General features: G+C 41.0%; 1 protein-coding gene across 12 annotated transcripts in view; it reads right to left on the bottom strand.

Moving 5' to 3' along the window:
* Positions 1-6,246: 6,246 nt before the first annotated feature.
* Positions 6,247-25,326, bottom strand: part of ARHGAP24 (Rho GTPase activating protein 24) — a 197,785-nt gene continuing 178,705 nt past the window's right edge. For all 12 annotated transcript variants that reach the window (XM_085578196.1, XM_085578194.1, XM_021549220.4 and 9 more), the window contains 6 exons: positions 24,529-24,736; positions 14,166-14,298; positions 13,343-13,416; positions 12,812-12,933; positions 9,193-10,264; positions 6,247-6,980 (listed from right to left, as the gene is read on the bottom strand). In XM_085578196.1, the coding sequence (XP_085434322.1) occupies positions 6,737-6,980; positions 9,193-10,264; positions 12,812-12,933; positions 13,343-13,416; positions 14,166-14,298; positions 24,529-24,736 (1,853 nt within the window). In that variant the 3' untranslated portion in view covers positions 6,247-6,736. The remainder of the gene's footprint in view (positions 6,981-9,192; positions 10,265-12,811; positions 12,934-13,342; positions 13,417-14,165; positions 14,299-24,528; positions 24,737-25,326) is intronic.

Raw genomic sequence — 25,326 nt, 5'->3', positions numbered from 1 at the left:
TAAGGCCTTTAACTAGGCTATGCATGATTTAGAGGAGACTCCGTAGAGGACAACAGCAGATTTGTATTTCTGTAGTACCACAGACTTTCAGTTAAACATCATCACCCTCAGTGTCAGCCATCACACAAAGGTGATGCATTATTGGTGTTCTCATGTGGGTCACTGATTCAACTCCAGCTTCTCAGGCTAAATCAAAGCCATTCTGCTGACCTCTTTTAATGTGTTGAGCACACACCTATTAACCATCTATCTACCTCTCTTCTATTTCATATCAAAATCAATGCAAAATTATACCTAACATTCACAACTGACTACTTTGCAATTTTTAAAAATTCCTAAGTAGGCAATGTTTTTGCAACAGGCCTGTTGACTTGTGTTCATCAGGGTGGACATTAGTCTCCTGCTAATCTGCATTTTTAATTGCCTTTGCTGAGGTGTGATGGATTTGGCTCCCCACAGTAAAGCAAGGTTTATTATTAAGTACTGCAATGCATAACTAAAGTAGCAGAGAGCAGGGCATGCCTGAGGCGTGCTTCAGTGCATTGGAATCACAAGTTTGCAAAGAATAGGGTTTATACAGGTCCACTGAGATTATAAGGTTTAAACAAAGAAACAGATACTACAACTGTAGCTGTTTTCTTTTTTTTTTTTTCCTTCTTTCTTCCAGTTTGCCTTGTCAGTAGAATTTGAATAGTAGAGAAGTAGAACACAAGTAATTTGTCTGCATTTTCTTAAAAATTGCCCAGAAACTGTCAGGGAACAAAAACCTGTCCACCATTAATCCACAGCACCACAGACCTCTAATGTGTGTGTGATCAATACAGAAGAACACAGAATCCACAGAGAAGAAGAAAGTTCTTCTCAACAGCTACTCCTCAAATAGATGCCATTGGGCTTATTGGCTGGACTGGGGACTGAGAACCCCATCTGGGATGTGTGCCTGGTACTGCAAACTACTGCAAATGTACCCAGGCCCCAGCAGCTGCAGAGCATCCAAAGCTGCCCTTCTTCACTCAGCATATCCTCCTGAATAGATACTAGCAGGTCTCCACCTCTTTCCTTGTTAGGCAAGGTTTTTAATAACTTAGTGTGCTTTTGGGCCTTTGGAAAGACAGGCCTAGCTGGCAGCACAGAAATACATTAATAGTTCATGAACTGTTCTCTTAATGGCCTTTGGAATTGCCTCCAGAGATGTTTCATTTCTGCCATGGTTCATACCCTGCTTACTTTCCATTTCAGCCTCCTTTGATGTAGGTCCCTCCAGTCAGGCAGAAGAATATAAATTAAGTCTATTGTGATACACTCAGTATTAATACCATTAAACTATACAAATATATCCATTAGCCACATGCCTATTTGTATTAAGGCATGTCTACTCATGGGAACTCCTATGGAATGAGGGAGGTTTGAATTTGTAACTTTTTCCACACACAACTTATTCTCAGAGTGAGGTCTCACTGTTACACACGGCACACATCTGCAAGATGAAATTAAGCAAAATGTCACCAGTCTAGGTTAAAACTGGGAACAGCACAACATTTGTCATCCTGCTCTGCCAAAATCCACATTTTGTCATTCATCCTGATACACAGCATGTGCAATCAAAAATAGCAATGCTGAAGATTTTGAGAAAGTTTTTTTTGCAGTTTAGGAAACTGATTTGCAAGTAGTGCTACATGCAACAATCACCACTATTTTACTGAACTGTAGACTACATTTCAGCAAATGTTAACTTTAAGGTCAAAATAATCCATATTGCACCTTTATCACATGAACAACAGAGAAAATACTGGTGCTCAAAATTACCTATTTTGGTCCCAAGCCAAGTCACCTCCTAAACACCACACACTTAAAAAATTACAGCCATGCTCATAATAGTACTTTAAACACAAAGTCCTACTGAACATTAATCACTTTAAACCCCTTTTTAATGAAGAGAGTAATACGCAGAGGTACGAAGGGTTTTCCGTTCTTGCATTTATAACATTCAAAAGTGGAATTCTTGCATATAAAGCTCATTATCCTGGATCCCTCTGGGAAAAAGCAAAGAATGTATTTGCATCACGATCATGTTTCTGGCCTCAAAAATTTTTTTGCACTCTCCATTATTACCGGCATACTAAAGAAACCTGTTTTACTGCTGACAAGCCTTTTTCCAATAAAACTAGATCACCAACGCTAATTGTAATTACACGCATTATGACAGCTTCTAAAAGCCTGGCAGGGAGAGCTCTCAGTATCTCCCACCGCTTCCTGAACCTCTGCAGAGCTACGGCAATTTGCATCAGCAGGGCATCTGCCGCATGAGTTTCATTTCCTGAGCAGCGCTGCTCCAGAGATGCTGCACGACAGCCCAGGGCCATTAGCAGTTTCCAGAGTGAGTGCAGGCAACCCACGGGAGCTGCCCGACCTTCTGGGCTCCCTGCTTCCCGGCACTCCCACAGCAATGGCTTGGCTGGGTGTTTCCCCGCAGGAATCGCGCTGCTGGCACACAGGACTGACAAAAGCAAGGCAGGTATCGTGGAACAGCTGAGCCAGCTCCTGCTGTCAGCCCACAAAGCAATTTAGGGCCAAAAAAGCTCTGAAAGAAGAACGCAACATTAACTGCAGAACCCATTTGTAGAGACAAGCTCTGAGAAAGAATGCTCTTAACTGAGGGCAGATTACTACCACCTACATGTGGCAATTTCAGGTATATTAACTTCCTTGTTTTCCTCATCTCTCCCATCTGTTTCCTCTATTTTTGCATGCCCACATCACAAGTACCTGCTAATTTCTATTTGCCCATCTCCCCTTTCCATCTCCTCTACTTCCTTGCAGACTTGCCAGGGGCACAGAGTCTGCACTCTCCTCTTCAATGGACAGACTCCAGAGGGAGTCAAGAGTGAGAAAGGAAATTAATTAGGAGTTTCACTCATCCATGAAGTGTTAAAACGTAGAGCAACTGCAGGCAAATCACTCTTTTGACTGGCTTGTCAAAATGTGCAAATCAGTGTACCTGCTTATTCATTTTGTCCTTACCCTGCCTCTGTTCCACCCCACTATGGATGCTGCACAAGAAATATTCTTAAATATTAGGGTTTTTTAGGAAACTGTATCTTTCTCAAAAAATCCTGGACCAGCACTTTAACTACTAGATCAAGTACTGCTTAAGAGCAGTAATATCAGCAAGTTCCTTTCCTCTTTGTTCTTTTGAAAACCTAACACCAGTTTTGCGTTTCCCTTCACACGATATTTTATTTATTAATCTTTGTGTTTGGGAAACTGATGCTGAGTTGGTGAGTTTGAGATGCTAAAATAACAACATGTGGCAAAGGTGTAGTAACTTTATTTATTCTACTGCACCAGAGCATACTCCAAATGTGTAGCAGGACTCCCACAAACAGAAGGGGAGACAAAGCTTTTCGAAGTAGAACACGAGCATCTAACACCCAAGAGGTATGGGCAACTTCTCCAGTCTGCTGTGCAAAGGCACATAACAGTATGAGCACCCATCCCAATGCTCCCATGATGTTGTCAGAAATGGGATTAACAGTGGGAAGTGTGCATCACTCTCTTACTCTCTGTGCCTCAGCTCTAGCCTGCTTGTGTGTCCTGAAATGATGCCTTTGGATGTAATGTGAACCTTGGGATTGGAGCATAAGGTCATCAGCTCAAGATATTTTTTTCCCACCATCTGTGCTGATTAACTGTGAAAGCCTTGTCTCTCATGAGCTGTGCATGAGGCAGAGGGACAATGTGCTGGAAGAGCTGAGCTGTTCTGTCATTCTCAGCTTGGAACTGGCTAGTGAACTCATACAACAGACCATTAACCTGGGGAGCTCACAGACCTGTGAGAAAGAGCTGAAAGCAAATTTATTAACCTTATTTTAATTAATACTTGAAACTTAGTGCTCTCTTGCAGCAGGTAACACTGTTAGCTTGGCCTAAAATGACTTGTTTCATTACACAAACTGGTGATAAAACCAGTTGTCTCAGTTATATACAGCACCTTAGCAGTTAGGAATACTAAAAACTGCCTTAATGAGAGACACTGATCTACAAATGCACTGCATTAAATCCTTGTAGTTTTTTTTTCACAGCCTTCGGGTTCAGTCTGCATTAACCTTAATCTTATTAATAAATCTTGCCCCTTTCCACTGCACTGAATGAGAGGGAGTGTGGTTTTATCTTCTGACCACTTGGCTCCTTCAGCATGCCCTCCACAGCAGGTCACTTCACATACAGGCTGGACATGCTGAAGGGAACAGAGCAGCACATGAGTTGTGGGCCACCTGGGAATGGTATAAGCCAGCTGAGAAGGGAACAAGTGTTAGACTCTGAACATAAGAAACATCAAGGACTTCATGCTTTTGAAGAACGAGGACACTAACATGGAACATGAAGATGCCCATTTAAAGGACATAAATAAACTTTACCACCACAGCCTAAATGCTGCTGCAGTCTCACAGGTGGAGTGAGGTACTCTGGATGGATCATGATGGAAATGGGCATCTGTTTTCAGTGATATTTTCTAATATTGCTGTGTCTGCTCAAGTTCTCCCTCTGCATAGATGATTTCTGCAAGACAGTGAGGTGAAGTCTTGTTCTGGACTGCAAAGCAAGAAATTTGGGTGTCAGTGCTTAGCCATATAACTGGAATTTGAATGTTCTTTGAGGAACTGACTAAATACCTTTTGAAACATGAAGGTAAGCTTCAAATGCAGGCAAAGTCAAGCTTCAAACAAACAGACAAATCCTGCCTAACACAAGGTTTGATAGAAGCATTCACTACTGTGTACATCTAGTATAAAAAAAGGAATTCCAGTTCAGAAAATACTTATCTCAGAGGCTTTCATGTCATGTCAACAGATGTCAGATTGTGAAGCCTACTGCATCAGTTATCAAGATCTCTCATTCAATTTAAAAAACCAGAATTAACATAGTAATCTGTTTCCTTCTCTCACCATTGTGGCTACATGTTGTGATTGCTGCTAACTGATGTAAAACATCCAACTCATACCTTGATCTCTCCCTGACTTTATTTCTGATTTACAGACAGATTGGAGGCTTACTGAACATGTTCACAGCAATCAATACAACAGCTGCCCTGACAGGACTTTGAACCTCACCACACACAAACGATGCACCAAGTGCCACATGTAATGCTTTGTATTTTTCTGAAATTGAAAACCTCATGTCTGCTTCCCAGTGTAATTCCCACACCCAATTAATACTTGTTTAATATCCATACTATAACCAAGGAGATTCTTTGAAGACACCCTCATCATTCTTTCTCAGCTGGAATTAAAAACTAATTGCAATATATTTAAGAGACACTAGAGGGAAGCCAAGATGCCTCAATAACCCTCCCTAATAATACTGCTTGCAGCCCTAAACCCAAAGTTAAAACCAAACATCCTTAACATGGTGTAGAAAATACAGGTTATACTTACTGTGTTTAAAGATGCCAAACAAATTATAAATTTACAGGATGGCTATGCTGTTTCTTTTCCACTGGCATTCTGCATGCTGTGACACTCCAGGCTGTTCCCTCTAGGTGCTCCCTTGGTGATGCTGAAAGCCTGTAACTTTCACAGTTTAAACACTTTACAGTAATCTTTTGAAGCATTGAGACAGAGTGATAGCTCGCTAATATACACTGTAAATACAAGTGGTGAATTTGCTGGTGTGTTTTCTTCCTTATTTACTGTTTGTTGCCAGCTGCCCCAGTAACTTCTACCATGGACATTTTTTTTTGTTATTTTTTTGATACCCATCACTCAATAAGGTTACCAGAATCCCCAGTTAAACCTCCCTGTGTGTCCCTTCACTGGCACTACAAGAAGGACTTAACTTCACCCAGAGGGCAGGGGCAAGTCAGAGGCAAATATGGTCTGAACAACTGGTTTGTATCCCTGCTCTGAACTGCAGTGATCAGACACAGGGCTTCTTAGGGCTTCTTCAGGGTACACCAAAAACTCTGGTCATGTGATTAACTTCTCCTTAAGTCCCCCTTTCTCCTCTTACTCTGTCACCCACATTTGCTCCCAAACAAGCAGTTGTTTACCCCTCTGTCACTGTCCCCAGTCTAGGCTGACTTCATATCCTCCCATGTTATTTAACAATAGGGGTGCCCTGGAACTTTGTCCCCTGGCCATCAATTCTGTGAAAGCAGTATTGCTTTATTTTGCCCATGGCACACTTCAGTTTCTCAATCCTGCCTCTGTTTGGAAGCGACGCAAATCAGGGCTAACCATCCACACATTTACCTTAACGTATACGTTTATCTTCATTCCCCAGCAAAAGGGGTAACAAAACAAAAACAAAAGAAAAAACATTTGATATACAAAATAAGCTGATGGTAACACAATGCCAAAAATAGCTTATTATGTTAAGTGCAAGGGAGAAAAGCCTTTATATAAAGCTTGATTGCAACAACATCTCAATTTACCAGTTTAAATACAAGACTTGCATTAAAATATTTCTTCAGATACATCTCTTGCTCTAAGGTGGTTTTTAAATTTATATACACATATCCAGTTGTAACACTTGACAGTAGTCTCATGAAGCATTCAAAGAGTATAACTTGGTAAGTACACACTGTAGATATGAGTGCTTAATGTATGTATGATTTCTTCCTTCAAGAGTTTGTAACATTTTGTTGAGTACTAGCCTCAGACAGGTGACCAGCCACCTGACACAGTATAATACCCCCAAGCCCTTCCTCAAGTCCCACAGCCTATGCTTCCACAGCTCACTGGATCCAGATGGTGTTGCCTCTTTCTGGTCTGCGAGACTCCACTGTCAGTTCCCCAAAAGTAGAGAAAAACTGCTCCATTTCCTTCTGCAGCATATCATTCCTCTTCTCTGCATCCTCCTTTGCCCGCTCTGCGTTACGCATTTTGATTTCTACCATTGTGAACTTCTTCCGCTCTTGATCCAGCTCTTCATGCAAGGCCATCATTTCTGTCTCCAGGGTGAGATTTTTCTGCTCCAGGCTGCATGAAGGAAATAAAAGCAGACAGCTCCTGAGCAGCACTCCTCACTCACTCCATCAGAAATACACACCACCAAGAAATTCATACACGTCCTTTCATTTCTAAGGTTTAGACTGAACTTCCGATGAGCGTATCTACAAACCATGGCTTCATCCATGAACTGTTCTCACAGGGAGAATGGTTCTCTTTGGCAGTTTGTTAAAAAAATACCTTTGTCTCTTTGGTAGCTCATTTAGAAAACACCTTTGAACAGCAAAAGGCACAGAAGCAAACAGCTCCATCTAATTCTCCAGGAGTAGGCTAGCTATTCCCTTCACTTCCTGAAGTGTTGACACCCAGCTGCTGCTAGTTGCAGCAGTGTTACTACAAGGTCAGAATAGTGCCCTAAATGCCTTTGCTTCACTGCTGATCTCCTTTCTCCAGCTGACCTGCCTGCTGTATCTATTTGCCAATATGGACCTACATGTATCTGTAAATATGGCTGTCATGAAGTTCAGTAAAGTGAGGTCCTACACCTTTGTTATGGCAACCCCAGCCACACCTACAGCCTGGGCAGAGAAGAGACTGAGAGCAGCCCTGCTGAGGAGGACCTGGGAGTAATGATTGATGAATAATCCAACATGAGTTGGCGATGTATGCACACAGGCCAGAAAGGTAGTTGTATCCTGTGCTGCATCCAAAGTGTGGGCAGCAGGGTGAGGGAGGGGATTCTGCACCTCTGCTCTGCTCTAGTGAGACCTCACCAGGAATACTGTGTCCAGCTCTGGTGCCCTCAGCGTAAGAAGGACATGGACCTGTTGGATCAAGTCCACAGGAGGACCATGGAGTTGAAAGAGGACTGGAGCACCTCCCCTACAAAGACAGGCTGAGAAAGTTTGGGCTGTTCAGCCTGGTGAAGGGAAGGCTGCATAGCGATCTCATTGTAGCCTTCCACTATCTGAAGGTGGCCTACAAGGAAGCCAGAGGGACCCTTCATCAGGAAGTGTTGTGATAGGACAACAGGGAATGGCTTCAGACTGGAAGAGAGTAGGTTTAGATCAGATGTTTGGAAGAAATTCTTTACTGTGATGGTGCTGAGGCACTGGCACAGCTTGCCCAGATAGGCTGTGGATGCCCCATCCCTGGCAATGCTCAAAGCCAGGCTGGATGGGCCTCTGAGCAATCTGGTCTAGTGGGAGGTGTCTTTGCCCATGGCAGGGGGTTGCAACTGGATGATGTTTAAGGTCCATTCCAACCCAAACCCACCTGTGATGTTAGTGGCACTGAACATAGTCAGCACACATACTGAACTGTACATGAAGTGCATTACTGCACTGCACACTATGCTGGAAATAGTGATGCAGGTGAAAGACTGCAACGCTTGCGTGCTGCACTTTGACTGGCAGCTGCTGCGGCCAGCAGCTCTCACGCTGTGATCTATGACTTGCAGTGCCAGAGGTACCAGTGCATAGAGCTGCTGTGTAACAGAGGTGAGAACAAAAAGTCCCAAACAGTTTGACTGAAGAACCTTTATAACAAAGAGAGCACATTCAGCTCTGCACTGCTGAGTGCATTATTTAATGCTAAGTCCACACTCTGAGGTTATTCACTGTTGTTACAACCACCCACCCCAGCAACCTTGCTCTGTAAAAGCAGAGTCTGCACCATCTGCAGACAAAGACACATCCCTCCCTTGCCCTCTTTTAACAGGTCTGAGCTTTGAAGGAAAGGCTCAGCAGCAGAGCAAAGACACGATGACGAGCAGAGGTAAGTCCCAGATGCTGCACTTTCTCAAGAGGAATGAGGACTGCAAAGGAGTCTAGCAGTCTCCCCAGTCCCAAAAACTACAAGTGGAATATGCCACAACATTGCCTTCTCTGAAAGGTGACACTTAGTCGCCTTTCTCTCGAGAACGGGCATAAGCTAATGGAAGCACTGTGAGAGACTACTGATTTTGTTAGTTAGATTTTACATAGACACTCACAAGATCCTGGCTTTACTTTTGACACCAATAGAACAATATGTCACAACCATGGCAAACAACTGCTCTGAAAAACACTCCTGTGGACGACAGTATCATTGAAGTAGCATCAACACTAAAAGATGACAAACCCATTGGCAAGCACCTAGTGAGTAACACAGCAGTGATTGCAGCTAGTGCAAGTCACAAGAGGAAGACCTTGGATTTACTCTGCAAAAAGCAGTCATATGATAGAGCACCGAACCATCTTACCTTTTTATCCTTGTCTCATATTCTAGTTTTTGCTTGGCCATTTCTTGCTTCAAGCTGGACACCAGGCTGTGCAAAGCACTGTGGTTGTTGGTACTGTTGGGCACAAACGTTTCACTGTTATCGCTGCTGCTGGTGGCTCGACTGCTATGGCCCCCCACACTCCGCCTGTCACTTTTGTTCTCATAGTCACCTGGGTTAGAGAGGTCTTCGTGTGGTGGCCCATCCAGCACAGAGTCTTCAAAGTTGCCCACATAAAAGTCCTGCTCAGGGCAGGTGGTGGTGGATGAGCGACAGGAGTTGGAGTGCTCCGGGAGGGATATTTCACATGAGGATGTGGACCAGGTGGCACTGTCCACGCTCTGTTTGTCATCAGAGTTCACCATAGAGAACTGCTGGTGGACGTTGTCGTAGGTGGAAAGCCTGTTGTGCTGGCCTGACTCACCCACCGAGGGCTCCCTCTGCTTGTTGTCCCTCAGAGTGACGTGGCCATTGGGCGCCCAGCCCGGGCTGCGGTTGCCGAGGGTGTTGGTGTGCCCGTCGGTGCTGGACACGCCCATCCGCACCCCTCCGTTCGGCACACTGTGTGTCCCCATCTTGGTCACCGGCCCTTTCAGGGATGACGTTCTCCTGGCTTGCAGGGAGCAGTTTGGTACAGCCTGGCTCTTCTCTGGGCCCTCCACAGAGCTGCTGAAGGACCCGTTGGTGACTATGCCGCTACCTTTATTAAAAGCAGGATTTTTTTTCACCATGAGTGGTGGGCTCCTGGTGACATCTGGTTTCTGGATGCTGTTCCTGGGGCTGTTTGTCTTGCTGCCTGGCAGAGCAGTCGGAGACTCACAGTCCATGCTTCCCCTTTGGGGAGACTCAGGTGTGTCCCAAGAGCAGCGCCTCACTGCTGTCTCCTTGGTATTGTTGTTCTCTTTGTTCTGTAGCTGCCCTGCAGTGGTTTTCTTTGGAATTTCATTGTTGTTGTTGCACACCTCAGGTCCCATCTGTGGGTCTATATCCTTGGGAAACAGCTCTTCATGTTTGCTAATCATCACTGACATGAGCTGCTGGACTACTACTGTACCTGAAAGGGGACATCAAGCACATGGTAGTGAATGGCCTGTTTTATTTAAGGCATAAATACATTTTATCTCCCAGAAATACTTAGCAAACATTCAGCTTATACAAACATTGACACAATGCAGCCATCTGTGCAACAGCCTGAACGTTTAACAAGGCTGAAGTGTCTCTTGGCTACAGGGACACATCAGCATGATCTCTTCCTTCCATCACACCAAGACAGCAAAGCCTCACAGACCCCCTAAAAACAATGGGAATATTTGCAAAGAAGCTGTTACCATGACAGTAACTGCATCCCATGAAGACCACAGGAGGAGATAATGAGCAGAACATGGTAACATCATACTATATGATGGCTTTCCACTCAATGTGGCGAACGTTCTAAAACCAAAGTCTCGTTCTGGCACAGCTCTTGTGTTTGATAGTTTAACAGCAAATGGGCAGGCAAGGGATTTGCCCTGCTGGAACAGACATTTTAGTCCTCTGAAGCAAAACAGTGCAATAATAAGACAGAATTAATTTAATGTGAATGCATTTAACCACTCCATGGTGAGGCTATATGCAGCCAGAGAACTATGCCACATTATAGCTCATTATGGAAGTAATGCAGGACCACAGCTTGCTGCTTCCTGTAACAAATGGCTACCTTTCCTCGGAAAGATCAGCCCCCTGGTGTGCACACCACTTGACTGCACTGTAATTTTACACACTAGCATTTAGAACCAGACTTGGCATGATAAAGATGTGCAACTCTATTTTGCTAAGCAGACCCTCATTAAGGTCATTAAGAATATTTCAGGAACAAGGTCAAAGTAGTTATAATAACCACCTCATTTTTAAACTGCTAAGAAGTTTTGAGAGGCATGCTGTGCTCTTCTAATCAATAAATGCCCACTGAGCAAAATCATTTCACATCAGCTCCTTTGTAATACTCTGGATTTTATATCCCAGCCTTTTAAAATACAAGTATGAAGAGTCAATTCAACGTGGGTACTCAGTAACTTTTTTAGGTGTTCTCACTTGCTTGTCTGCTGAGGCAAAATGATACTTTAGAACTAGGCAGTAGGAAAATTCACTTAGCTAATCCCCTGGCACCCTTAGCTGCATTCCTTCTGAGAACATTACCTGTTGTGTGCAGAACTTTACTACAAACATTGCTTTGTCCTTAGGCAACTTTTATGACTGCATTTGACAGGAAAAAATTTCCCCATGGATGGAATTCTAAAGGAAATCTCTGCTGAATCAAACAAAATCAACTCCTCATCTCCATCATAAAGACATGGTTCCCCAGAGCTACATGTTTTATTTTGAATGATTGTGTAAGAAAAGCATTCTGTATCTTCCAAAAGGCAAAGAGAAATGACAAAGCTAGCCATGAGCACCAATCAATGTGTAGTCTTTGTTTGAAGTCCTTATACATTTAAATATGTGTAGCCCAATTGCAAATCAGCACTGTCTTGAGTCAAATCTTATAGTAATGTTTAGAAGAGGTCATGAATCTGTTTAATCAAACCTGTTTCTCAATAGTTAAAAAAGTGTTATGTGTTTTCCTACAGAGAATGTAGTATCTGTCCCATTTCCTGCAACAGGCACCATAATTTTAATTCTAAGGGCTGTTGATAAGCAGGGTGGAGAGTTGCTCCAGACAGTATTCACAGATTTCATACACGATTTGGAAATGCCATGTTTCTGTTCACAACAACATGGTCATTGTCGTAAGAATTAAAAAGAAGGAGGAGAAAAAATAAGGCTTCAGAAAAACAAGTGAATGAATAAATTCTAGGGGGAATTGTATCTGGGAAGAGAAAAAGCATCATACTCACAGGGAAAGAATAATTTCAAATGCTATGAAATAATCTGTGAAAACTGCATTTTTTTGAATTTTCAGTGCTCAGTCTATGTACAGCCCCAATTTTCAAGAAAGCTCAGTAATCCCTCTACATTAAACAAAACATGTTTGATGGCAGAAAAGTCATCGTGTACTTCATGCAGAGTTAAAGTCACAAAGACTAAGACTAGAAGGAAGTCAGTTACAGGAGGACATTGTCACGTTCATATTTTTGTCTTAATCACAGCAAAATGCTACAGCTGAACATGTCTGTAACTGAGAGCATGCAGCTGGTAAACTGATTCCTGTTGTTCAGGAAGGCATGTAGTACACCACTGCCTTGTGGGGGTTCTACATGGGTCACTGCAGTGTGAACCTGAGCTCTTCCTTGTCCTCGAGATCCACAGGTGAAATATTAACTGCACTCCAACTGCACGTGCTGAGTAAGAACATGCCATGCTTGCAGGATGTTTTGAGAGAGAAAGTCCATGTTTAGTGAAGCTGCCAAGGCAGAACAATCTCATGCAAAGTCTGTTTGCAATGCTGCATGTTTCAGTAGCTTTCACACTAGCCTGCAAGATTTAATCCAAAAGCTCATTCAGGTTGAAAATTTCTGTCTCTATATAACAGATATATAGAACTTACTGCACAGACAGGTATGTGCTGGTAATAAACCTAAAGATATTTCTTCTTTTCTCTTACAAGTTATGTACATAAGCTCACCCTCCATGATAGTCAGAGGATCTTCCACTTTGGGGCGCAGGATGTTTGGGCCAAAAACTGTAGCCAGGTTTTGCACACTCATTTTGTTTACACCTGAATACGACTGGACTTCATCAAGGAATCTGTGGGGAAGAAAGAGGTCCTTAAGGAACATGTAAGGAGGAAAATTAGAAAAAAAAAGTCAAATAATGTGATTGTTTCGTAACATAGTTTAAGTATTGCATTCCAAATGCAAACAAAGCCAATAATTACAGTTAGAAATGGGAAAAACAAGGTCCTGTCAAGAGGATAGAATATATTCACTTCTACTTTCTTGCACTCTGTGCCTACTTATGAAAGAAAAGTCAGAATCATGACAGAGCAAATTACTAATTAGTCATGCAGTAAACCTACCAGTTTAGTACCTTCCCTTGAGTTCTCCAGTCCTCCAAGTGTGAGTAATGTTTTTCCTTCAGGGCACACAGACAGACAGGTCTGTCTGTCAGCTCACACTTATAAATACCATTGTAATATTCTTGCAAGAACACTTACCTACAGATGTATTTCAGCAGATTGTAATTGACAGCTGGCAGGCTCTTCACTTGCTTCACCAGTTCTTTCAGGCCCTTTAAGAGATTTAAGGAAAAATAAAAAGTGAGTAGGCACAGTTTTTTAATATTTTATCAGAGATTAAGAAATAAAAAAGGTCAGCAATTACAATTACAAGACAACAGATACCACTGAAACTGCAGCATTAAATACAGGTTGTGATAAGGAACAAACACCTTGTAGAACCCCTTTTGGATTAGGCTAACATGGATTAGCACAGGAAAAAAAAATCAAGAAAATAAATATCTTGGTTTCATCACATCTTTTCTCTTTCTTTCATTCTTTCTTTTTTTGACCAGCAGCTCCATTCTTCCTGCTGATAACAAGGCTAAGCCTTCCAGGAGCAGTTCTGGTTTGAGCTAGCTGGCATTTTGTACAAGAAACTGCTTTGTTATTTTACCCAGTTCTGGTCCATGTTAGATTATTACTAATAAATATCTCCTGATTTAACAGCAGGAGTTTAACAGCAACCATCAAGACCCTTCCTCTTACAGTTCAGAGTCTAATCCATGAAAATATACATCTCTTCCATGCAAAATGGAAGCTATTGACTACAATCATGTTTACTTAACTGAATTCAGTGACATGCAATAAATACAGCTAAGGTTATGCTACACACTTTTATTTAGACCCAGGTGGCAACAATTTTCATACAAGACCTGCTTCAATTAATAGATGCTCATTTAAATTAGGACAACTGCCAGCTTCTCTCCTCCTGAAAACTGGAGCAGCCTTTTATTTCACCTTACTTGAGTTACCAACTCACCGTTTCCTCCTCCTTGCTGAGCATTTTGGCACAGGAAAGAAAATCTTCATATTTTGCATATGGTACAACTGGTTCTGGGAGCTCCCTCAGGTACAGCTTGAGCAGTGAAGCCACGGTGTGCACATCTGTGTTGCTGTTGGGGTGGAATACAAGAAGTCATTAATGTGAATGAGGATGATACTGTGAGACTGACAAGCTAAAACCTGCCACTTTTCCACTGCAACCCCACATTTTACTCATCAGCAATATATACAATTACAAACCCTACCTGTAATCTATTTTTTGTTGGATTTTTTTTTCCTGTAAAGAACTCAGATACCCATAGGCATATGTCTGTCAACTCTAGTGATTTATTACCATAAATAATTACACAGAAGGCCCTGTTTGCACAGATAGGTATGAAGGAGATAGATCCTGCCTCTTGTTGACAAGCATCTCCCTTCAGACATGCAAAATTCATCCTAAATGACACTTTTCATTTTCACCTGAGCTAGAAACAAGGCGTTTACACACTGGGAATTTTTCTCCAACTAGAAATGGCCCCAGCTCCCATAACATGCCTAGTGTGTCTCAATTCCATTTTATCACCACATCCTTTGTTACCAGTATTCAAGAAGCAGGTTTTAAAGGAAAGTATATATACCACAGGTATTTAGTTGAAATCTACCTACTGGAATTACAGCTCTTTCCCTGACATGCATTTTTCCTATGGGATCCCACTAAATAACTACTGTGCCTTTTAGCTGTACTCTTACACTGAAAACCTGGATATACTTAACACTGAGAACCACAAATCCCTCCCTGGGAAGTGAGTTTTAGCTCTATCCTGTACCAAATAAGATGAGGAACCAAACATAAAATGTCTGAATGCTTGTAGAACAGGTAACATCACAGGGCCAACAGTCAAAGGTCTTCCCATATGTGCTTCCCATAACTGCATTTGCAGAAATTTAAGGGACTTCTGGATACAGCTAGTAGGAGCCTCAGTTGTTTATCAGGCACACCAGAAGTAACACAGGGAGAAGGGTCACAATCACAAGTTCAAACACTGCAATCACACTTGTTCCAATGTTTCTGTGGTGTGTAAATTACACTCTTGTTAACTTAGGAGTACTTACCTAAAAATAACTAAGTATAAATTAGATGTAAGGCACAAGTCAGCATGAAGAAATCTCTCTTGCATTATGTCTGGTTCCATCCCTGGGTTTAGCTATTCAGGCATTTATTCAAATCCTGACTGGAATGGTCCACATGCTTTCCCTGGCTCAGATAAAGAACTGTACTGCAAGCTGCTATCTTTCCCTCTGATTTCTGAAAAATCACAGAAAAATCACTAAATTTTGCTCATTTCATTAATAAGACACAGGAAATGCACACACATGCCTACAATGTGCATTATTATGTATTTTTTTTTCTTTGAAGACTTCACACATGGAGTATTTTTTCAAACTCACAATGTCTCAAAGGGAGCCATTGGTATTTGACACATTTAAGCTTTGCTAGAGGTATGTTAATCATTATTTTGGAATGATCTGTTGAAACAGTAATGGCTTTTACAAAGTTAAATCTTAACAAGAATGGTGGGAACAGCCTTAGAGTAATGTGGTATGGTATGTCAGAAGAAGAGAGATGATAGAGTTTCTAGAGAAACCAGAAAAATAGTAGTTTCTAGAGTTTCTAGAGAAACACTAATGCAAACCCACATTTTAAAATAAAGTTCAAATTCTAAATTTTGACTGCAACCTTCTGTCGTAAAGAGTGAGTAGGCACTTGTGTTTTAGAGTGCCTTGAATTAAAAACATTGTTTACCTACCCCTGCCCCCCACATTCTGGAAATATATGTAACAAATGTGGGGAACTACTAGCATGAAACTAGGTATGATTGTGCTCTTAAAATAGATTTCAAATGCTAGCTCAGGTTTGGCCTCTATCCTTTCTGCTCTACCTAATCTCAGCTCGGCATTGATCGTCTTTCTGAAGATTTTATTATTACGGATTTTTTTATTTAAACAAGGAAACTCCTCACACCTTGCTGAAGGACTTAACCACATCTGTACAGAGTCTATTTGCATAAAACTGGAGAGGTCTTTCCAAAATACAAGAATCAAACCGGTTAAGTGAGGGAAATTATTGAAGAACTATTAGACGTTGGCACACAGGTCTCTCAGTAAAGGGATTGGGATTATGCAGTAACATCTTCCCTTCTTTATGCTGCCAGGATCATGCTTCATGTAGCATGTTAGAATAATTTTACATCAGTCCTTGCTGTGGAATACTCGTTCCTAGACAGCACAGCAGCTGAAGGATAAAAAAGGATGAAGAAGGGGACAGAAGCCTTGAAAATTAATGCCATTTCTAAACTTCCTTTTTTCGGTGTGAAATGCTGTTAGGTTATCACTGCGAGAGGTAAACTGAGTGCCAAAAATTGTGGGTCTACCATGGAAGAACTGAGAGAGAAACAGAGGCGGGATGCTGAGGAGGAGGGAAACTGGGAAGTGTTGCTCTCAAATTAACTTCCTGAAGCACATTAAGTATTTAAAAGTATACAGAAAGGTGTTTTATAAAATGGGATTAGAAACCCAGGTCACAATCAGCAAGACAGAGAGACCATATACAATATTTTGAACTAATTTTTCTATAATTATTTTCTATGGCAATACCACAGACTGCCACGAGATGGTGGGGTCGCAAAGGAAGATTTTGGAACATTTGTTATTTTTTCCCCTTAACTGTACTGGACCACTTCTTAAAATTAAATCTCTCTGTACAGAAATCATGATACAGATTTGGGCAGCAAAACAAAATAAATACAGCCAGCATACACAGACATACTACTTGCCAAGCTCTTTAAGAACTGGATTTTAAAATTTTGCTTTATCAACATTTAGACAAAAGCTAGCAACTTTCTTGAGTGCAACTGTGGGTATAAAAATGTCAATACTTTTATAAATAATTTAACTGTCTCTCAAAATCTGAGACTTGTTTAGACCTTTCAAGGTAGTATTATTTTTTTGACCTTTTGCTTTAAATTACAGGGTAAAATTTTAAAATGGTAGACTCCAGTCCTAATGCATCTGTGTTTTGGGTATTTTAGTCCACAAATACCAAGAAGCACTTTTCAGCCACAGAGCACAGCTGTAGGTTTCAGAGAAGTGCTGCACTGGAGGACTGGGAGCATTTATTTCCCTTTTTAGTCTACAGTGTTCTATTGACAGTCTAAGTCAAACAACAGAACTTAGATTTCAGCCTTGAGGATAATTAGTGTAGTTTTCAAAACATGGATCTTTGCAGGCCTATGGAGGACCTTTTCCTCATGGACTTTTTTCAGTTACAACTGATCATCTTAAGACAGGGCAGAATTTCCCCTTTGAGCCCTATCCTTGCCTACATTCCAGAATCATTACAGCTACAGAAATTTAATGATTATACCTATCATCATATTTCTTTTGCTATCTGACTGTGTAATATCAAAGTGTTTCATGATTACACGTTCATTATTAACACGATTAGAAGTATTCATTAATTTTTATTAAAACACAGGATGTCAATTCTGGCAGAAAATCCTCTGTTATCTAAATTGGAACAACTCTCATTAACTGAGGCAGACTTTCTCCAAGTGCACAATTACATGCTTGAAAATGGGAATGAGTAAGCACAAAGTGAGGAATGTAATGTAACAGAAAAAACATCAGCAAGCTGAGGAACAGCTATTTTGGCATGTTGTGGTGGGAGGTATTAATAAGATGACTTATCTCACCAAAATATTAATACTGCATTCATGGTGTCATTTCCAAAGGAGCATGCCCCCACTTCAGCACTGTTCATGCACAGGCATGACAAATGCAAATGTGTCCCAGCCTCTCCTTAGTCATCATATTCAAAGCCCCATTCATCTGAACTTTGTCATTAAGATCTCTCACGGCGTTGCTGTTTTGACAGCGTTTTCCTTTGTGATACCACAGACACCGTGGAAGTGGCTGTCAGTCTGATTACACTCCCTGGAGTTTTCCACTCTCTCTACCATAAACAATATGCCTGAAGCCCAGCAGGTCACCAGAAACGCAGGCATAACCCTCGCACCCAGGCCAGCAGACTGCTCAGAGAGCTGGAGTCAGCGCTTCAGAGCATAAAGCCAGCAAGCCCCTCATAAACTCTCCAAGAGGAAGTATTAACAAGGCACGGTCACATTACAAAAAGATTAAAGCCGCGCCAAAAATAGCTCTAGATCATGCTGGCACATAAACAGTTTGCATGAAGAACAAACAGTAGGGAACAATAAGCTGTGAGGCTATAATTCAATTTAGGAGTCCTGGTAATAAAACAAAAGAGAACATTACAGTTTGTGTACCAGTTTGACTGATTTTGGAAGACAGACTTTGGTCCAGAAATTCAAAGGTCAGGTTAACTTAAAGTGCTATATCATTTTTCTTCCCCTATGTGGGTATCTTCAAAGCATTACTCTATGTAATTTTCCAACATAATGTAGAGATCTAGTACAAGCAGTCCTGTGCCTCATTTAAGTACTAGATTAAATTTTGCCTACACCATGTGAAACATATGCAGAAGTATAAGTTAACAACTGATTTCTATTCTTGTTTTTTTGGTTTAGACAGAGAAATAAACCAAACCTATCCTGCTCCTTTGTCCTAGTGCTCAGCATTTTTACAAAGCATGCTACCTTCCACAGTCCACAAGGAATAGTGAAGACTGGCAGACTCTATTTCCAAGTAAGGTACCAACTGCAGTAATTGTAACAGCAGGTCTATAAAGGCTTTAAAAACAGCAATGAAGACAGCAATTTAGGACAAGGAAAAAGACAAACTCTTTGGGGAAAGATGTTAAAAATTACTTCAAAAAATATAGCTCCTTAAAGAGACACAAGTGCTTTCGGGTAAGGTGGGCAGAGGTCTAAGAAACAGCTGGGTTTCCTCTAGGAAAAAGATCAACCAGCTCCACTGAATGAACTGGTAATTATTTTCTCTTGATAGATTGTTCTTAAAAACTGTTAAGTTTCTCCAAAATTTTTCAGGGATTGAAAGCATATGTAAAAACACAGAAACCCCCCCAAAATAACCCTCCTGTTCTTGTTTACTGTAAGAGAAAGACACAAATGTTGTAACCTGGACAAGAATGCTTGAAAAAACCACTCTCTCAGACCTTGCACATAATAATAAAATGTCATCCTTTCTTAAAGGTGACCATGGGTCTCTAAGAAATCATTGGTCACTGGCAAATGAAATATGTATCTGCCTTTTCTTTTTTTTTTTTTTTTTTGTTTTAATCAGAGCTGACAAACCAACCATTTCTGGAACTGAAATTCATGCAAAGTAACTACGAATGTTCATTCACTGCCAGTAGCTAAAAACACTCTGAGGACAGCCAACCCAACTAAAAACACAACAGGACACCAATTAAACTGATGTAGTGACCTTGCATCACACTAGATATGTCTCCTAATGTGTATTTAATTGCTAGACTAGGTCTTTAAGTTGTGCCATATGCAGAGATTATTTCTGCTAGCTGGTTAGAGTAAGGACTGGAATTGGAAAGGACATGGAAGTGGGTCCAGAGGCATAGCTGATGAGCAGATTGAGAAGATCAGGGAAGAAAGTCTGGAACCAGCAGAAACAAACAGGAACTTTCACAGGCCTAAGGCCATTTGTGTTTGGCAGGAACAAGCTTTAGAGTAAAGACTTAATTTCACATAAAAATGTGGAGTTTAAGAGATTACTGCACTTTGCCAGTTGGAAGGCATATGAAGCCCCTTCTTTGTGGGAAACTATTTGCTCCTAAATAAATTCTTATGTACAGGCTTGGATCTGAAAAACATTGAACAATTTTTACATCCAGTGTATTCTGCTTGCCATCTGCACAGTGCCAATGCAGACCTCAGCCCAAATGAAACATGTCCCATTTCCAGCATTCACCAAAATTTTAAAACATTCTTTTAAATTAAATTTTCTCCTCCTTTGCAAGAGAAAAAGAATTGTGTATGTGCTCCTTCTCACCTCATCCTCGTCACTGTCTTATTCTGCTTCAACTATCCCAGGGAATAAATGTATACGAAATAGCAGTCTTACATTTTGGATTATTTGGCTCCAGTGAATAAGCATTTGCCAGCTATCACCAACTTAGGTACCTTTTTCTCAGCTGACTGCAATGGTGACCAGAGCTGCAACATTTTGTTCCTTCTTTAGAGTAATTCATACCCATAAGAGAATGTGTTAGGGATTTTATTTTACTAAATATGCATTTAAGAGCTTTCCTTCTCTCTTGTGCACACAAATGCTGGCGGGTGAGCTGTGTAACTTTTAAACTCTCTGAACCACTAAACTATGTACATTAGTAATAGTTATGAAAATCCAAGCCACACACATCAATCATATTAATTTTTTTATTAATATTTGTTTCAGTGACATTTCAAATATTTTTTCTCCCTGAGCAAACTTATCTCACATGTCATCTGGTAGTAATTGTGACGAACAGCAGATTAAAAGGGGCAATATAGAAAAAGAAATCCAATTTTTACCCCTCCAAGGTAAAAACTGAAGAATAAATGCTTATGCAATTTTCCTTATGCAGTGCCATGTTCTCTGTGCTAATTTCACAGAACAAATAGTCCAAATTCACTTTGTGTCATTACAAAAGTATGAGTTGTAAAGGAGATGAGGGACTTTGTAAGTAAAACATAAACCACACAAGAAGAGAGAAGCAGATACCCCAAGGGCAAAGAAAATAGATTCCCTGGAGGGGGCAATTTCCAGCTGTACTGGAAATACCAAGGATATTTCAAACAGTAGCAAGCATGAGTGATTGCCTAATTGCACAGCTAGTTCCTTAAAGCAAATTTCACAATATGTGCAGATACATTTAGAAGGAATGAGGTATTTATTGATTTTTGTTTCTAAACTCGCACACAGTTCTGAGGCGTGTTTTTCTTCAGACGAAAGGCCTCAGCAATTTTCAGCTGCAGCAGCTGCACCTCACCTTTCCAATATTGATCATCAAGAAATGATGGTCTTCCAGTTTTTTTTAAGAGGGGGCCTCAGGTGTTGGATGTCTTAGGTCAGACACAGGATTTTCTCAGTTTGTGAAATTGAAAATTTTTAAACACTTGTTCCATTCTCATACACAATTCTTCAGCAACACCTTATTCCAACCATAAGATCAAGATCAAAACTACTAAATGGAGGTTTTTTCCACTGTTTTTTTATAACTGACTTCAGTATTAGAACACCCAGCCCCTAACTCACATGAGAGCAACCATTTCTCAGATATGTTTTATATGTTTCAAAATTGGGCTGCATTTTCTTTTGAGTGAAGATAATCCCCTTTTTGTTTCTAATTTGCTTTATTCACTCTGCTTTTGCTTGCTCTGTGGTCTTCTCTGCCAGGGGGGTGCAGACAGGGAGGGGACAAAGAAGGATAGGGGCTCCACAGAACTGTGGACAGAAGCTGAACTCTGGGCAAAGAGCAGATCTGTGTCTCTGAACTCCACCTCCCAACACCTGGATGGTGATTTAAGGTGTGAAACCATGTTAAAACACAGATGACATTTTAAAGAAGTACTAACCATGGGCGTATGATCTTTCCTTTGGGTTTTCCTTCACTTCTATGTTACATATTTTACTGACTTGGCTATGGAGGCATTAAGAGAAGAAGAATTATTTAATAGCAATTTATCACACAAAAATAAAGCCTACACATATATTTCAATGTTTCTCATGTGTTCCAAAATGTTTGTCTAACTTATGTGCACTTGCACATGGAAAAAATATGAGTATGAAAAATGCCAAACTCCTCAAACACCAGCTCTTTGTGTTAGTTCCAGCACTGATGACAGCAGCCAGTCTTTCTCCCTGTCAGAGCCAGTGACCCAGCACGGCTATGGAAGTGTGACATGTATTCCATTGTGTTCCATGCCCCAGGAACAAAAATGTCAGCTCTGCTCTAACTGCAAAAATCTCTATTAATATGGATGTAAATTAATAGAACGTGTGTAGATTTTGCATGACGGGACTTTTGGCAAATAATAACATGCAATTAATTACATATTAAACACAGTGGATCTAGAGGTTCACAAGAAAAAGTAAGCATGGATGCCTAATGTATGTGGTTTTTTCTTTCTCTACAGCACTCTTCATACTGTGGCCACTTTCCAAGAGCTCAGCTTACCAAACAGGCTGCATCAAACCCAGAGCCCATGCTGCTGCTCAGCACAATGAAAAGTTACCCCAAGCCAAGGTCATCACACAGGTACTCTACTCACAGGTACTACTGTGAAATGAACTTCACCTCAAAAGTTTACAAATGGAACAGTGGGTTGGAGGAAAAAATCAGATGCCCAATGAAAACAACACAGAGATCAGAGCAGAGTTTAAGTCTGCTTGACTTCTGGACCACTGCTACACCTGAATCACACCTCTCCAAACTCAAATGTGAAAAAGTAAACAGCAAAAGCCCCCTGTGCAAGACATGGGGACATACAAGGTCAGTGTTCTATAAATTCTGAGCTTCAGAAGCAGAACTGCAGGACCAGCAATTTATAGGCAGCTCCTGCTGCTGTTTGTAATTGTTAGAGTAGAAATTACGTGCATCCTTCACAGCAGTAGCATGTAAAATCTCTTCTCCTTTTCATCTGCTAAAGCTCAGCCAGTATACCTGTTCATGGGGCTCATTAGTCTGTGCTACAGATGTTGCTAGATAACCTTGAAAAAAAATTAGTGCAACTGAGCCCTGGTCTCATTTGTGTGGAGTAGTTAGAATTTGTGCACTTCCTTCAAGCTGTACCTCTCAGTGGGTTGTTCAGTACATCATCTTCCCACAGTTCAGAGTGGCTTGTTTTCTTAAGCATTTCCTCCACAATTATTTGGTTTACAGGCACAGAAAAAGTAACCTTTTGTTTCTGCCACTCGCCTACCCTTTGGTAGAGACAGACATTATCAGTAATTTATCATAATGTCCAAGTAAATAAACATACCCAGTAGATGCTTCTTCATCATTTGAAATAAGCTTCATGGTATTTGAACAGTGAGTGAGAGTGCCATAAACATTTATCTGCGAACACAGTCACTTTCCATAGTCCTCTCGCTCCATAAAGCCATTTACTCATCAATTGTCCTAACTCACCTTCAAACGAGAAATGAATAAACCTCATAGGAAGACAAGTCACTTTTCCAGAGCATTATAAATTCTTAACTTTTCTTAAAGAGAGGGTTAGGACTGAGGAAACTGTTGGAGATGAAAGAGCATTACAGGTGTCTGCCTTCTGTGCATCTGATGCACAAACCTTCGAGCTTAATGAATCTGCTCACTTCACAGGAATAGGGAATGGAGGCACCTAAATGATTTCCAGAAATCAGGTTTGAATTATGGCGTGTTTCTGCACTAAAAGATCAAGCTACACTTTCCTTCCTGTTACTTGGATTGCTATCAGACAAAGGTCTCACATAATAAATGCAATCTGCCTCTTCCTCCTGATTCCCATTGGGCCCACAATTGCAGTGAAGCATGCCAGTGCCATTGTAGGAGTGTGATATGGATGTCAGGGCACATGCTGAGGACAACCACTGTTTAACAGTCTCTTCAATTGGAATTTCATGACCATCCTACCAATTCTGGTCAGAGTTAAGAAGTCTATGTGGCACTCATAATGCACTGGTTCTCTTTCTCTGCACGCTGGATATGTGACTACTGCTGCCAATGCTTACAGGAAGACAGTACAAAAATCACAGGAGACTACAATTACTTACAGGAGTGTAAAGTCACATCCAGCTATGTGAACAGGACCAGGTTTTCCTTGGCCCAGAAACACTCATTAACTCCATAAAATTGCATAAATACTGGAATACAAATCAGACCAGGACCCTCAAGATCACATAGGTTTGTTTTTATTGTCAGAGTGACTTTCATTATAAGACCAAAGGCCCAAAATTATAAAGAAATGCATGAAAGTATCTTCCCTTTCAATCAGCTTTATACATAACAGAACACACTGATTGGTGATAACAGAAATTCTTCCTTTGTGGAACTGACTAAATGCCGGCATCACCACTGCATTTCAAATGATATTAAGATAAAGGCAATCCAGATATTTTTGATTAAACCAAAACATTAGCAATACTTCTCCTAACCAACTTTCCACTAAAGGAAATTCCCCAGAAACGCTTTGAAATCAGACATCAAAGTCAGAACAAAAAAGAAGACATTGCAGAGCGGTAATAGGAAACACACAGAGAAACCTACAAAAACATGTCATTCTATCTGCTGCAGCCGTGTGTTTTACAGCACTGTGGGTCAGCACACCGTGTCCCGCCTCAGCTGCAGGGAGTGGGGAACAGCTGGAACAGCTGCAGGGTTTTACCTGTCAAAAGAAGGCTTTTCTCCACAGTCAAATGCATCCTGTAGCTCCTTGACGAGATTAGCCTGCCCAGGCAGTCGGAAAAGGCCTTCCTCCTTCAGCCCCCACTGTCGGATGAAGTCCACGCACTGCTCCACCAGCATGGGAGCCAGGCGGTTCCCATAGCGCTTCTCGTACCGGACAGTGTCTTCCAGCTTCTGCCCAAAGATACCTGCACCAAAAACAGAGCTCTGACTCAGCTGAGCATCCCAAACACATCTGAGGAGCCCACGCCTCCTGTTACAACCCACGCAATTTGCAGGTCATTTAAATGCCTGGACAATTAACCTCCTCCTTTCTTAATAACAGAATGCTCAATTTCACCATTGACACTCTTCTGGAAATACAGTGCTGACATATTTTCCAACAAGGCTCAAAAACATTATTTGTGAGACCACAGGCACAGAAAACACAGAAATAACATAAAGAGGATTCTCTGTCACAAAACTTCTTGAATGATTCAAAAGTGATGCACATCTCAATCTTTTCTGGTTAATGCCTAATTATTAAGTACCTCCTGTATCAGTTCCAAAGACATATAAACATTATCTGTACACATGGAGGGAAAAAATATTTATAACTCAGAATTTTGTTGCTACTAAATGAAATTACTATTTTGTTCTCCAAATAGACAATGATAAATCCATTATGCATTACTAACTATATTATCACCATTTGCTTTAGCAATAATAAATTTTGTGTACAAAAAGAAGTTCCTGACATGAAAAGTGAAATATATCAGGTGATCTGCAGGAAACCTGA

This window comes from Lonchura striata, chromosome 4 (genome assembly GCF_050655825.1).
Source record: "Lonchura striata isolate lonStrDom1 chromosome 4, ASM5065582v1, whole genome shotgun sequence".
Taxonomy (NCBI): domain Eukaryota; kingdom Metazoa; phylum Chordata; class Aves; order Passeriformes; family Estrildidae; genus Lonchura; species Lonchura striata.
This window is presented reverse-complemented; position numbering and strand designations above follow the sequence as displayed.